At 48.4% G+C, this 13,920-nt stretch overlaps 1 protein-coding gene and 1 long non-coding RNA gene across 33 annotated transcripts in view; one reads left to right on the forward strand and one right to left on the reverse strand.

Moving 5' to 3' along the window:
- LOC128071941 (uncharacterized) overlaps positions 1 to 13,920 on the forward strand; it is a 144,235-nt gene that overhangs the window by 20,201 nt on the left and 110,114 nt on the right. The window lies entirely within an intron of this gene.
- Positions 1 to 13,920, reverse strand: part of SCRIB (scribble planar cell polarity protein) — a 94,743-nt gene that overhangs the window by 11,351 nt on the left and 69,472 nt on the right. For 13 of the 31 annotated variants that reach the window (XM_052665161.1, XM_052665153.1, XM_052665167.1 and 10 more), the window contains 9 exons: positions 13,593 to 13,655; positions 10,635 to 10,673; positions 10,043 to 10,084; positions 9,172 to 9,300; positions 8,165 to 8,272; positions 6,764 to 6,920; positions 5,013 to 5,181; positions 4,177 to 4,266; positions 3,668 to 3,856 (listed from right to left, as the gene is read on the reverse strand). In XM_052665161.1, coding sequence (XP_052521121.1) covers positions 3,668 to 3,856; positions 4,177 to 4,266; positions 5,013 to 5,181; positions 6,764 to 6,920; positions 8,165 to 8,272; positions 9,172 to 9,300; positions 10,043 to 10,084; positions 10,635 to 10,673; positions 13,593 to 13,655 — 986 coding nt within the window. The remainder of the gene's footprint in view (positions 1 to 3,667; positions 3,857 to 4,176; positions 4,267 to 5,012; positions 5,182 to 6,763; positions 6,921 to 8,164; positions 8,273 to 9,171; positions 9,301 to 10,042; positions 10,085 to 10,634; positions 10,674 to 13,592; positions 13,656 to 13,920) is intronic. The other 18 variants (XM_052665170.1, XM_052665165.1, XM_052665149.1 and 15 more) reach the window with 10 other exon arrangements.

Raw genomic sequence — 13,920 nt, forward strand, 5'->3', positions numbered from 1 at the left:
TGCCTCCCAAGATGGGGCATCCACAACCTCTCTGAGCATCCTGTTCCAGTACCTCACCACCCTCTGAGTAAAAGATTTCTTCCTAACATCTGAACTGGATTTCCCATCTTTTAGCTTAAAGCCATTTCCCCATATCTTGTCACTATCAGATGGTGTAAAAAGTTGATCCCTCTTCTGCTTCTAAGCTCCCTTCAAATATTGGAAGGCTGCAATGAGGTCTCTCTGGAGCCTTCTCTTCTCCAAGATAAACAAGCCCAGCTCCCTCAACCTTTCCTCACAGGGGTGTGCTCCAGCCCTTTGATCATCTTTGTGGCCCTCCTCTGGATGCACTCCAATATTTCCCTCTCTGCTCCTTTAACCAACTTTGTTGGTTGTCCTCCTTTGGGCACATTCTCTTATTTTTATATCCTTCTAATACTGCGGAGCTCACGTATGCTAGGCAAAGTGAAGCCACACCAATGCAAAATGAGCAAGCACATTGTGAAGGGTCTGTTTGGCACCAGAACGCAAGCAATCTCAGAGCTGAGTGCATCCACAAAGGAGCGCATTGGAAAAACCAGCAGGGCGCATGTTGGCCTCAGCAGGCTGCTGCTCCTTCTCAACGTGTGCCTTTACCCCCTCAGTCACAGCCTTCCTGGGGCACAAACGTCAGCATCTGTGTGTGCTGAGATCACCTATGGAGGATGGGTCCCCGTGTGTCTCCCCAGCAGAGGAAAGGGAGTGGGTGTGTGGTGGTGGGGGGGCACCGCATGTCCTGGCAGGGCACTGATGACACAGGGAGAAAAGGGAAAGCCCAAGGTGGTATGAGTTGATGGGGTCACAAGTGACAGCACACAGACCAGAGAACTGGAAAGAAGCAGAAGATAGAAGATTAGAAAGAAAGTAATAAAATCATGCACTTCAAGAAAATACACGTTAGTGAGGCAATCCTCCCCACACAGCACGTGTGGGGCTGCACGGGGAAACAAGACGCGAGCCTTGGCTGCCACCACGTCACCACTCTGCAGCAGTGATAGGAGATGGCTCACATCAGTGAGATCTGTGGCGGTAGGGACAGTCTGCCCTTGGTCTGGAGGAGCTCACTGTGCTGATGATCCCTGCCACTGTCAATAAGTCAGGCCTTAACACCGCCCAAGGAACAGCCAGACGCTTCTTGGAGAGGAAAAATACACCTTGCTATCAGAAGCAAAATGAAGCTGAGAAGCTGCTCTGCAGAACTCATAAACTGAACATTGAATCTGACAGAAGCTGCACTGGGCATGCTAATATTCAGGCTTATGACAGATCAAACCTGACAGACCCTGCCCCATCAGAGAAAGATACACAGGAATGGTAGGCATGAGGGAGAGAACATCCTGGTGTTCTGCTTGGAAAGGGACGGCAGATCAATCCCCACCACTTCTCAAAGCAGAATGATGTTGAGCTTCAGGTGGGGAAGCACAGCAGCCAACTTCTCTTCTGTTGGACCAAATGCAACAGTGGAGGTTGGCGTGGTTGTTTTCTAGTTTGTTTTTTTAAGACACCAAACGTGAGTAGCAACTCTACAGAGTTTGCCTTCTCCCAGTGTGTCTGTGGTACTCAAACAGCGTCCTATCATGTGCAGTATTTCATGTATTTAACACCCCCAGCCCTCCTGTGAGACAGACTCGCTATTACAGTCCTCGCAGTGCAGAGACTCAGAGATCTGACCAAGTTCATAAGGAACCACGTGCCAGAGCCAGAATCTGGGATCAGTCCCAGCCCAACCTCTCCCAATAGTTTGTAAGCACACATTCGTTGCCCACAGATGTGGTGGATGCTCCATCGCTGGGGACTTTCAAGGAGAGGCTGGATCAGGCCCTGGGCATCCTGATGTCACTGTGCACATTCCTGTTCACTGCAGGGGAGTTGGACCAGATGGCCTTTAAAGGTCCCTTTCAGCTCTAAGGATTCCATGATTTAGGACTCTTTAATTGGTTCTGTGACACCCATCCAGCTTCTGGTCTTGTAATCAAAGGCCAGTGCCTCTATTACAGCAAGTATTGCTGTCAAACACTCTTCCTTACACACGTACTGTTTTTGGAAAAGGGTTATTCCTGGATTAATGTGAAAACACAGGACTTTCATTTGCAAATGATGCCTCCTGAAAAGCTGTGACACAGCAACCACAGGAATAACATCAACTGGAGCAGGAGTGTGATGCCATAGACTGCAGAACATTCAGCAAGTCAGAGAAGCAGACAGAATCTCACCGTGTCTGAATCAACAACCCATAGAGGAAACAATTCTGTCACACCACACTGTGGTCACTGCTGGACCTGCATTTCTGGGGTGCAGGCAAAGGAGAGATTGCTGAGTGCAAATTCCCCCAGGACCTCTGGAGGTCACCTAAAACCACTCCAAGCAGCGCCAGCTTCAAAGGTGTAACAAGGATGCTACGAGATAACAGAAATCACTCTTCCAAATGAAGAGTGATTCTAACTGGCAAGCTTTTCAGTGAGCTGATCAGTCTTTTGACACTGCAGAGCACTGCACTGGAATTAAGGTAGTGCTTCATAAAAAAAAAGCAACAGCTGAGAAAGACCAGGTAAAGGGATCATCCACAGCAATGGAGCTGGAGCATGCCAAGAAAGTGTTCTTCTAAAGGGGAAGAGCCTCAGTAACTGCAAACCTTAGCTCAGCACAGCTCTAAATAAGCATAATCAAAGCCACAAGCAGATCTGTCCTATGATGAAGTGACAATGGAACGCTGAGCCCTCTGCAAAGCTCCAGGTGAGCCGTCATCACTGTGAACTCCACCCAAGGATTTCTTCATCCCCAGAGCCTCTCCAGAGGGATGTGGCACCATTAGGATCCACATCTCACCTCAAACATGAAGGTTTTGGGTTGTATCACCTCACACCAATCCCTCCAGCATCCCACTGAGCAGTCTGGCAAAGGCGAGTCATTAGCTCTGCTGTTCTTCTACAGCCTCCCATTCAACCTCCCCAGAAAGAGCATTTCAGATTTATTTTGAGTCCCGGAATGCTCTTGTAGCAGACAGGAAAGCTGTAATCAGTTATAGCAGCAGCTCGACTAATTCTTTAAAGGAATTACATTACACAGCAAGGGCCTGGACCGACTTCCAATCTAAAGCTCTGAAGCTTTCAAAACAGATGCTGACTCACTCTGTCGTAGCTCACGATACAACCTGTGTGGATAAAAATTCCCTCATCTTGCTCAGTTTTTGACTTGACTTGACTTCAGCAAACCTAGCAGCCTCGCAACACTGACTCTATGAACTGTTCTTGCTGTTTTTCGTTTTGGATACGTCAGCCTGCAGCTTGGGGAAATGTGATCTTTCTCGTGTTACAAAAGAGATGGGGAATGGTGTGCTGGAAGGCAAGAGATGCATTTGCTGTCACACACAGACATCAGAATTGTTGGTTTTTTTAAATAAAACTCCACTATCTTCAGGTCTGTGCAGACACAGTTGGAATATGGGACTTCTCACTCACACAGCTGGTCAGAAGCAGACGAGTTCAGCCAAGCAGCGGATGCTCCGCACTGTTTGAACGGAAGAAATGTGCAACTACAACCTCTGCAAACATATGGCAGAAGGGAAGTTTTTCTGTTCCCCACCTGAACACCCCGGATTCTTCCCTGAACTGGCCTAGAAAAGAAAACGATGAAGCTCCTTCTGTCTCACCGTGCTGCCCTCCACATCGCTCGCTTCTCTGCCTCCAGAGCACGACGTTCTGCTGGAGAAAGTTCCTTCTCTTGGCTGCTCAGGAGCTCAGGACTCTGCATTCGCAACCTCTCCTGGTGCCGCCGCTCCGCTTTGGCTGTGCGCACCGGGGCCAACGCATCCCCTGCTGCAAGGCTTAATGGACTCAACCTGGGCAGAGAGAGAAGCAGTGAGAAACAGGCAGCCCTCATCCACTTCAGCACTGCCTGCTCTTCTCAAGGCGATGGTAAGGTGATGACCAACACCCTCAGACGCTGTTCTGCACCACCCCCAAATCCAAGGACATCATTTTGAAGGATAGAAGAAGAACACAAACACAGAGGTAAGTTTCTGCTAAGGTGTTTTTTTCCAATTAGTTTCATCTTCTCCACAAGATTTCTCCTTTTACACTCCTTATCTGCTAAAAAGTAGGAGTCCCTTGTTCCATCACCTGGCAGTTTCAAGGCAAAGCACATTGCTCATCCCCTTACCCAGACATGGAGTTCGTTCTCTGTTCAGGCTTCATTCCTTCTTCCAGTGAATTCCTCTGTGAGCTGTTGTTCTCATTCACCTCTGAGGTCCTAAACCAGACGAGCACATCAGCCAGCAGTGCCACAGGCTGCTTCAGAATAGATGCACACCCCAGAACACAACACAGACCCGTTTGAAGACACAACCTAGAATGTTTTTGCTCAACATCTTTTTTTCTCCATTACTGCAAGCATTTCCTTGTTGATTTCATAACAGTTTATGCTCTCCAGCTCCCTTTACGTGATTTACAGCCTGGCTGCTCCCAGCCTTTTCCTCTGCTGATGTTGGATATGCATGAACGTTAACAAAGGCTGATCCTCCTGAGCTGTAAATGAATGCATGTTTGGGGTAGGGACAAATCCTGACAAATTCTCTACACAGACATTCTATGTGCAACTGCTTGACAAACTGAAGTCGTGTGCTCAGTGACCAAACCACTGCACATCACATCAGCTGACAGCAAGCCAAACAACCCTGCTTTGCACAGATGAAGGTGTCCCCAGCTACTGTGCCTTAGCTGGCAATCAGAAAGCTCATGAATTTGAGCTTTCCTTTTTACTACTCAGGTTTGCTTTGCTTAAATTCCAGTCTCAGCATGAAAAAATATTCCAAAATGCACAAATTCAGCCTATTCTACTGCATCTCCCTTGTCCAAGCATAAATAAAAGGTAACTGGAAGTCTTCTATCTGCAGCTGTCCTTGCACAGATAAGAACTGGGAGCTGAAAGCTGGACTCATCCTCAGAGCTTTCTCTGACACACAGGGGTGGCACTGAGATGCTGCTCCATAGTCTTACCGAGTTGCTGGAGCCTGGCTGCTCCTTCCATTCAGCCTCTCAATCTTGTATTCAACTCCTTCAATGATGACAGTGGACTGCATGCTCATCTCAGGCACTTGTTTTATCATCTCGTCCTCTTCCACTTCTTCCTCCAACAGAAGGCTACGTTTCTGCTGCAGTTTTCGAGCTGCCAAAACAAGACGGACTCATCTTACACCACATTAAACTCCACTAAATCCCACAGGGATGCAGACTCTGGGCAGGACCTTGCACTCAACATCACTGCAGCTTTGTGCTGCTTTAAGCTTACCCTCTTCTCGACAAGCGTTTGTTTCTCCTCCACTCCTCCAATGCTTCAGGTGTAAAAGTTCCACTCCATTCTTTCAGTCCCACCCTTACTCAACAAGGGATCTCTCTCCCTTAGGTGCATTTTCTTTTTACATTCCAGTGCTCCTGATGAGAGGCAACGTTTCTCCTCATCTCCCACACTCCCACTCTCAAAACAAGCTCAAATTCAAACCTGAAACTCTGCAGTTCTCCTTCCCATCGTGTTCTTTGTACATAAAGAATCTGATGCACCCAGAACATTTTTACAGGCTGGATGTGTGATTCTTTCAGCCACATCACATCAAAGAAACTCCAAAGGACAGCTGCAATTTCTTTTTCTTACCTTCCTTTCTACCTGTCAGGATATCTGTTATGAGCTTACTCTTGTCTCAGTTTGTATTCATGTTCCTGAAACTAAGAATGCTTCTGATGCTTCACACCCATTCACAAACAGCCTCTGAACAGACATATGGGAGGGAAGGCAGGAAGAACAGCAAGGTACAGAACGAAAGAGTCAGTTTGCAAAAGGAATTCTTCTATAACTCTCGTGAGCAGCAGTGAGTCACAGCTCCCAAAGCCAGGAATTTAATCCCACCTGTATTTTCTTATGGGGGGGGACCAAACTTCACTAGAACCCCTTCAATCAATCACTGTTGTTCCTGATTGACATTTAAAGCACTGTCCAAACAGGAAGAAATTACATCAAAGACCACAGCAGTCATTTTCCCTCCTGTGAAAGTACTGCACATAATCAGAGCAGTATACCAGGCAATGAAAGCTCTTCTGTCACACGATCCTGCATAAAGATGTCACAGGCAATCCCATTTTCATCCCTGCAGGATTGCACCAGGTCAAACCTCCTGCTAATCAACTCTGGCATCTTACAAAGAAACACATTTGCAGTAGCTCTGTAAAATTGTTTTGAAGTGTTTGATGAACTCCAGGAAACCCTGACCCTACAGCACCACCACCTGTCCACACAGAGCAGCAGCCAATAAAATCCTTGATGTTCACATGCATCAAGCAATCAAAAATTACAGAATCACATCAGGACTTCAGTTGAAAGGGACCCTACAGATCATCAAGCTCCAATTCCCCATTATGAGAGGTGGCCTCAAGTTGTGCCAGGAGACGTTCAGGTTTGATATTAGGAAAAATTTATTCTCTAAAAGAGCAGCCAGGCATTGGCACAGCTGCCCAGGGAGGTGGGGGAGTGGAGGAGCTCCAGAAGCTTGGAGATGTGGCACTTGGGGACGTGATCAATGGGCACAGTGGGGATGGGTTGGGGTTGGACTTGGTGACCCTAAAGGTCTTTTCCAATCTTAACGACCCTGTAATTATAAATGACCTCCTACAAGCTTTTGTAGGTGTTACATTCCCAGTGTGTGCAGTCTGATGCTTCACTTCAGAGGCCAAATTTCCCTTCACAGAACGAAACGTACCTTCCTCTTCCTTCATCTTCTTCAGGTCATCCTCTCCCACCAAGGAGACGCGTTTGGGAGGTTTGTCCACCTGCTGCTGCTTCACCTCCACTTCGAAGTATTTCTGCCTCTCACGGAAGGATCGCTGCTCAGGGCTGTGCAGGCTCTGCGTCGGCACCTGTGAACACCCACAGAGGCACTGCTCACAGAGCGCCCAAGCCAAGCCCCAGCCTCAGCCCCGTGCTCCACAGCACTCCCTTCCCCCTTCCCCAGCCTTCCCCTGTGCCTGCACTGGGATGCTTTCTCCATATCCACAGTCCACAAAGCCTGTATCCTCTCCGAGGTGCTGACCCAGCTCCTGCCCCAGCCACCAGACCTCAACTCTGGGGCTGGTTTGGGTTTCTTCCTTAGCAGGAAGATTTTCAGCCAGAGGGCGGTGAGGCAGTGGCACAGGTTGCCCAAGGAGGCTGTGGATGCCCCATCCCTGCAGGCATTGGAGGCCAGGCTGGATGTGGCTCTGGGCAGCCTGGGCTGCTGGTTGGCGACCTGCACACAGCAGGGGTTGGAACCAGGTGAGCGCTGTGCTCCTGTGCAACCCAGGCCATGCTGGGGTTCTGTGATTCTATGATTCTCTGCGCTGGTCTGAGCAAGCCATTCCCAAGGACACTGAGAAACAGGCATGCATCAAAAGGATGGTCGTGTGCCATCACTCCTCCCCCACAACCAAGGGTCACCGACGTCACATCAACAGCAACAGTCAGGGACATCACTTGGTGGAATGATAAATCTACTTAAAATTTGATTTTAAGAAGTGGAAGCTTCACTGTCAAGATAATAAATCCCTATTTAACGGAATAAATAACATAATATCAGAAGATCAGAACGATAGGGAGTAAAAAAAATTGATCCACAAAACTGATTTGTGAACCAGAAATTAGAAATTGTAAGGGTATCATGAGAACTGCCAAGAATTATTACAGAGAAGACTGTTTTTTAGTTATATAAGTGAAAATGAATCACAGGAGGAGAGAAAATAGACTACCTTCAACTTCAGCCTTACCTCCAACCAGAATGTTCTTGGAGCAGATTTGGCCCAGCCCTATGTCTTGGAAGCTCAGTGGGCTTCTTTGTATCAGAACAGCAAGGTTAAGACTTATCACCCTAATGCCCTGGGAGAACAGTGCTATGAAAGCCAGTAAGCTTTCAGTACTTCATGGGTAAGTCTTCATGGGTCACTGCAGGGTGACCACCTGCAGTGTGAGCAGACCCCAAATTCCAACAAGACAACGACACATCCCTCCCTCAAAGCAGGTCTGTCTGCGATGAACCAGTTGCTGTCTCCTTCCTACCCTCACTTGTGATGCTCCTTCTTCTCTGTGTTCCACTGTTTGGGTGGCGTTGCCCCCAACCAGCAGCAGTTACCTGTGTCTCGAGCAGAGGGTGTGACAAGGGCACTGCTGCAAAAGTCTTGTATGCTTGCTTGACGTTGATGGGAATCTCATCAGGAGAGGGTGGTGATGGTGGCTTTGGCTACAGCGACAAAAACAGAACATAACAAAAAAATCACAGTTGTTACAAAAAAACAGAACGTGGGGGAAACGCTTCGAAATGCTCATCCTGCAGAGCCTGAGCATTGGAATATGAAAGAGATGGCTGCTACGGCCTTGTGCAGAAGGGTGAGCACTGCACTGCGTATGTGCTTTATAGAGCAGCACAAGTAGCATAGCCCCATTTTCCTTCTTGGCAGGTGGAGGAACAGTAATTCTGGTGGCACCAATCCTCATCGACTTCACCAGAATTTCGTGACTGATCTCTTGGCCATGGGGCCAAACTGATGTCACGGTCCTAAAGGATTTGCACCCAACTCAGTGAGCACGCACCCATCAATCAATGGGCTTTTGGAGGTGGAATACAGTGACATACAGTTAACTGAGTGCTCCTTCGGACTGAGAAAGACAAATCCAGTCCACTGGGAAATGAGAGATAAGCTCTGGCCTTATCCAGCATTTCTGACTAACAGAACCTTCCTCATTGGAAGAGATCTACCAGTGTCACTCCTTTTTTCTTGTCTTTTCCTTCTTCTCCAGTGGCTGTTGTGCTTCTGATTTGGTACAAATCCATACACGCTTCAATAAAAAGACAATTCTGCAAGCAGAACTCAGAACTCTCAATTCTGCAGCAGCAGCTCTTACCCAGGAGAAGACCAAAATACATAAAACCTTCTCTCCCATCAACATAAAGCCCTGGGAATGAGAATCTCTGAAGGAAAACTGATCATTTTGCACATCTCCAAACTTACTACAGATGCCACTGGCTTTTGCCCCAAGACGCAAGGCGCTGACAGACAAGGTTTCACGCCTCAGCATCACTCTAAGTGGCAGCGGAGCAGCCTAGGACAAGCAGAGTGAGAAGGAAGTGTGGCCACTTACAGAGCTGTGGACAGCGGAGCACGGCTCGGGCTGCTGGAAGGGATTGGGGCTGTCCCCCTCCTCCGGGTTATGCGAGGCAGCATTTTGTCGCGCTCGAGAAAGAGGCTGAATGACGCCTGGCTTGGTCTGCTTGTGTCAGTGCCACAGGAGGGGGGAAAATGCAGAGGAAGAGAGAGAGGGAGAGAAAAGAGTTGAGCGGTCAGGGCAGCGAGGTGAGTCCTTGGGAAGGAGAGCTACTGCAGCAAACACTAAGCACAAAGCCACGTCTCTGGTGCAAGCATCTGGAGAAGCAAAGAGGTTCAGGCAAAGCAACGCCAATGAGTTAAGTGATGCCCGAGTGACGAGCTGCCATAGAAATGGCAGCTGCAGCAGTCAGAGGGGAACGGCACAGATATGTCAGAGCTTAGGGAGTGTAAGCATCATGAATGGGAGATACAGCTGGGAACGGGCACTGGCAGAAGTTGTGGTGCAATGAACAGAACACCAGCGAGGCCTGCAATTAGGAACGCAGACAGATAGGAGCAGAGAGGGGAGACAGGGGACCAAGATGTCATCAGTGCTGGGTATTGTGTGGAAGTGAACAAAACTCCAATACTTAAAGGGACCAGAAGCACAATTGGCCAGAAAAACCACAAGAGCAAACTGCTAATGTAAGCAGGAATAAAAGCTATAAACATTGAGTTTTCAGTGTAGGAATATTGAAGACAATGCATTTGTACAAACTTGGAGGGACACTGAGAAAAGAACACAGAGCCAACAGTGAGAAGTAAGCAGGCTGGAAGTAAGCACACGCAGGAGGAAGAGGCAAGCTTTACATGCTGGAGGATACACAGAGGACACTACTGGAAGGTCTCAGAGCAGATGTACTTACTGATCTGCTGTCATCCTGCGATGCAATGAAGTTAATGGAAGCCTGAAAGCAGAAATAGAAGTCAATGCGGAGTCCATAACGGAACCCTTCAGCTAACCCTGCTCCATTCAAAAACAGACTTACCCAACTCTTTCCCCCTGCCCTTCTTCCCATACAGCACAAAGCTTTCAAGTCCCACATCACCCCCTGCAATGCATTCTCCACGTGGGGAGCAGCTCAAAGAGCAGCTTCTCTGAGTTCCTCTGCAAGAAGACACTCACAATTCTCTGCACTTCACACATTAACCCCCCCACCTCTCCACTTCTCCTCCAGCTCAGCCGATCGTGGCCCCTCTTTGCATCCCCTGCGCTCGAGCAAAGTCATCAGCACTGCAGCTTCTTGGCCATCTCAGCAGAAGGAGCAGGGAACAGCCCTGAGAGCAGAGCAGCTGCCCGGGCACTGCTCTGCAGCAAGCTGAGGGGCACCCCAAGCCCGCGAGCCGGGCAGCACGGAGCTAAAGGAAGCGAAAACAGCAGGGCCAGGTGGGAGCAGCACGGAGCAGCATGGAGCAGCACGGAGCAGCAGCACACACTGCACACCAGAGGGAACTTACAAAGCGTGTCTCCCTGCCTGGCCGAGCAGCTGCGGGCATCTGCAGGGGGGAAACACCAGGGGAGAGAATGGAGAGAAAACGGAGAGACCCGCGTGCCCCGGTGAGGCTGAGAGCTTCCCCAGCACACAGAACGCCCTCGCCTGGTGCCATCAGTGCCCCACTGCTCCCTGCCCCAAAGGAAGGCTCACTGCCCACCTCTGCTGTCAGCCATGGAAGAAGACCCACTGCATGCACAAACCCGCTGCAAACAGTGGAGCAATCATCTTGAGTGCAATCTCGTGGCACGTCCAGGACAGCACAGTGATTGTCTTATGTCCTTTGGTAACATCTGGGTGACCATTCTGCATAACATTCACTGCTCAAGAACTAATTCCACCTGATATCATCTCACCTGATATGCAGGAGACTGTTGCACAAGGCTCTGACTCAGAGGCATTAAATCACACGTGTGTGTGCACCAGAAAACTCGTGGATGGAATAGAAGATGGGTGGAGAGTGTCACTAGCAAGGCTAATGGCTCAGCACTGTGACACATGGCACCTTAGGAAACAAGTGCCCAAGTTACTGAGTCCTAACAGCCACAGAAGAAATAAGGAAAAAAAGGCCGTTAAAACAACACAAAGATTGGATCTCAGAAATCAAAGCAGCGAGGAAAGGTTTTCTAAGGACCTTAAGAGACTAAAATGAATGACAAACTCAAGAGAAGGTCAGAAACGTTGTAAGAAATCAGCAGCATCTCTTAAGGCTTACTCAGCTCTGAACACAGAAAAGCAAGAGAAAAGCTGGAGAGATTATTCAAAATGGTTCACTCAAGGTACAGGGAACTGATGACACAAAAAGCTTGAAGTGACAGAATATAAAGTACAGCCAGTGCTGCGTAACAGAGAGATCCCTCTTAAAACTGGGAAGGGAAAGGCCTGCACCTGCAGAAACGCTCCTGGGATGCTCTGAACTCTGCAGAACACAAATTAAATCTGTTTTATCCTTCTCAGAACTCAAGGAGGAAGGAGTGAATGGTTTTACTTGGAAAGGTTCCGCTATCAAACAGTCGCTGCTAGGAAAAGCCAGATGATCACTATTGCCAAAGGAATCAAATAACAATGAACCACCAGGGTCCTTCATTGAGCAAAGCCCATCCAGAGTTAAGAATGGCATTAGCTGCAGGGCGGCTGGTGGCAAGGACGTGTCACTGTGCCTCCAATGCCAACGCACTTCTACAAAAAGTACCAGAGTATCACAGCAGTTGACTACGACAAGCTGGAACTAGGAACACTCCACCCAAATACCTGTTTAAATTCAAAATAATAATCAACCAATTATTATAATAATAAACCAGCAATCTCACAGTGAGGGCTGTCACACACTGGAGCTGCTGGCTGGAAAGATGTGGGCTCTCCCTCCCTGGAGGTGTTTGGAATTTGGTGACCATGGCCCCGAGTAACCTGTGCACTTTTTTCATCCAAAAGCTGAGCTCAAGGGTGAAGTAAGTGAATATCTAGATCTCTGTCCATTGCAGAACGAGGAGTACCATCCTCACCCCAAGAATACCTCTAGATGGGAAGGACCTCAAAGAAAGCTGGCATTTGTGGTCAAAGGAAAACCTACAGGCAAAGAGCCCAAAATACACCTCTGAGTGTACATCTGCTGCCAGAAAAGCAATCGGATGGAGCTGGAAGAGAATGCACTGACACTGCATTACCATAACGAACAGTACCTTCCCTCAGTCTTCCTGTGCCCCTGGAGCTCACTTGATTTTAAGGATCTAGGAACTGAAGGAGATGCAAGGCAGCATAAGGAAGCAACAGAAGATGGACTGAACTACGACAGCTCCAGCGTTCTATCCACTGCTCCCAGCCATATGCTTTTGACTCTTGTTCTTGACTCTTACTACTGTCAGTGTTAACGGTCACCTCACCCCAAGATGATGCAATTCACCTCAGCGAGCTGGTTCCAAATTAACTGAGCAAAAAAGGCAGTTCACTTTTGTCAACCTCAGATTGCTGGAATGGCTCAACCAAAGACTGCCAGAGCTGTTCGGTCCCAACAGCTGCAGAGCAGCCACACTCCCAATGGATGCAAATAACTGAGGACAGAGCACACAGCACAATTTTCACTTCATTACAGCTCACAATGCGATCCCATAATGTCCGCGAAGGGAAAATTTCAACGTCCACTTCAGAGTATTTCATTTCAAAAGGCTCACCTGCTTTGTGAAACCCACTGCCATAGAACGAACACTGACATCTAAAACTTCACGAGATTTTAAATAAAGGATCACAGTTTGCACGTGTAACAAGAAGAGCCAGTGAGAATAGGGAACGCTGACGAAAATAACCCAAAAGTTACAAGAAAATTGAAAGGTAAAAATCAAAAAATTCAGAAAGAAAGGGGGCTTAAGTCTTCCAGAAAATCAGTCCCCCCTCTGGGGAGGTGAGCCCATAAGTGTGTGCACAGCTCCTTTGGTTCTCTTCTGAAGAGCCCGTGTGAGCAGCAACAGAACAGGGGGCAGCAACAGCAGTGATTTACAGAGCTGAGGTTTCTGCAAACCTTCACTTCCCCACTTCTTCTGACGTGCAGAATTCAACACAGCCTGCGTGAGGCACTGGTGAAGCCATTCTCAAAACAGGCAACGACCGCTTCGTAGTCATCTTAGGTACTCCCCTGCTCGTTAATTACTCTGATAATTAAATTAACCCTTAGAACAGTAGCTCTCCACTGGGTTTATGAGCAGCTAAGTAAATTCTGGGTCTCAGAAACATTTTGAAAGAGAAGAGCTCCTTCCCTTGTTCTCCAGTTGCATCCTAGAAGGGATTTCTCCACCACAAAGGTATTGCTCTCAAATACAGGAATGGCTCTCAAATAAAGGAATTATCCTCAGCTCCCTCTGCCTTGCTGCCCAACTCTGCCCTGGAAGCACACCTGCCTTCTCCCCATTGCCTGCCTTACGTGCAGCCTCACCTGCTGGTTACTGGGAGAATAGGGGGTTTCTCGCCTCGAATTTCCTGTCCCCGACTCAGGAATCTGCAAGAGAGGAGACAAAGCTCGAGAATTACTGTGCAGCAGCAACTTCCACACTCTGATATCCAGCCTGAGGGCAACTATGGACCACTTCACCACAAGAAAGCAGAGTTAGCGTTGGCCTAACGGCAGGCGTCATATTGCAAAAAGCACTGGAAACAGCAGGAGAACTGTATGAAACAGAGCTCAGATCGCATCCGAACATCCTGCACAGCCAACGACACCGGGTTAAGACTTCTGCCTTGCAAGGATTTCTGGGAATCCTCTC

The sequence above is a fragment of the Tympanuchus pallidicinctus genome, unplaced genomic scaffold, assembly GCF_026119805.1.
Source record: "Tympanuchus pallidicinctus isolate F22 unplaced genomic scaffold, pur_lepc_1.0 scaffold62, whole genome shotgun sequence".
Classification (NCBI taxonomy): domain Eukaryota; kingdom Metazoa; phylum Chordata; class Aves; order Galliformes; family Phasianidae; genus Tympanuchus; species Tympanuchus pallidicinctus.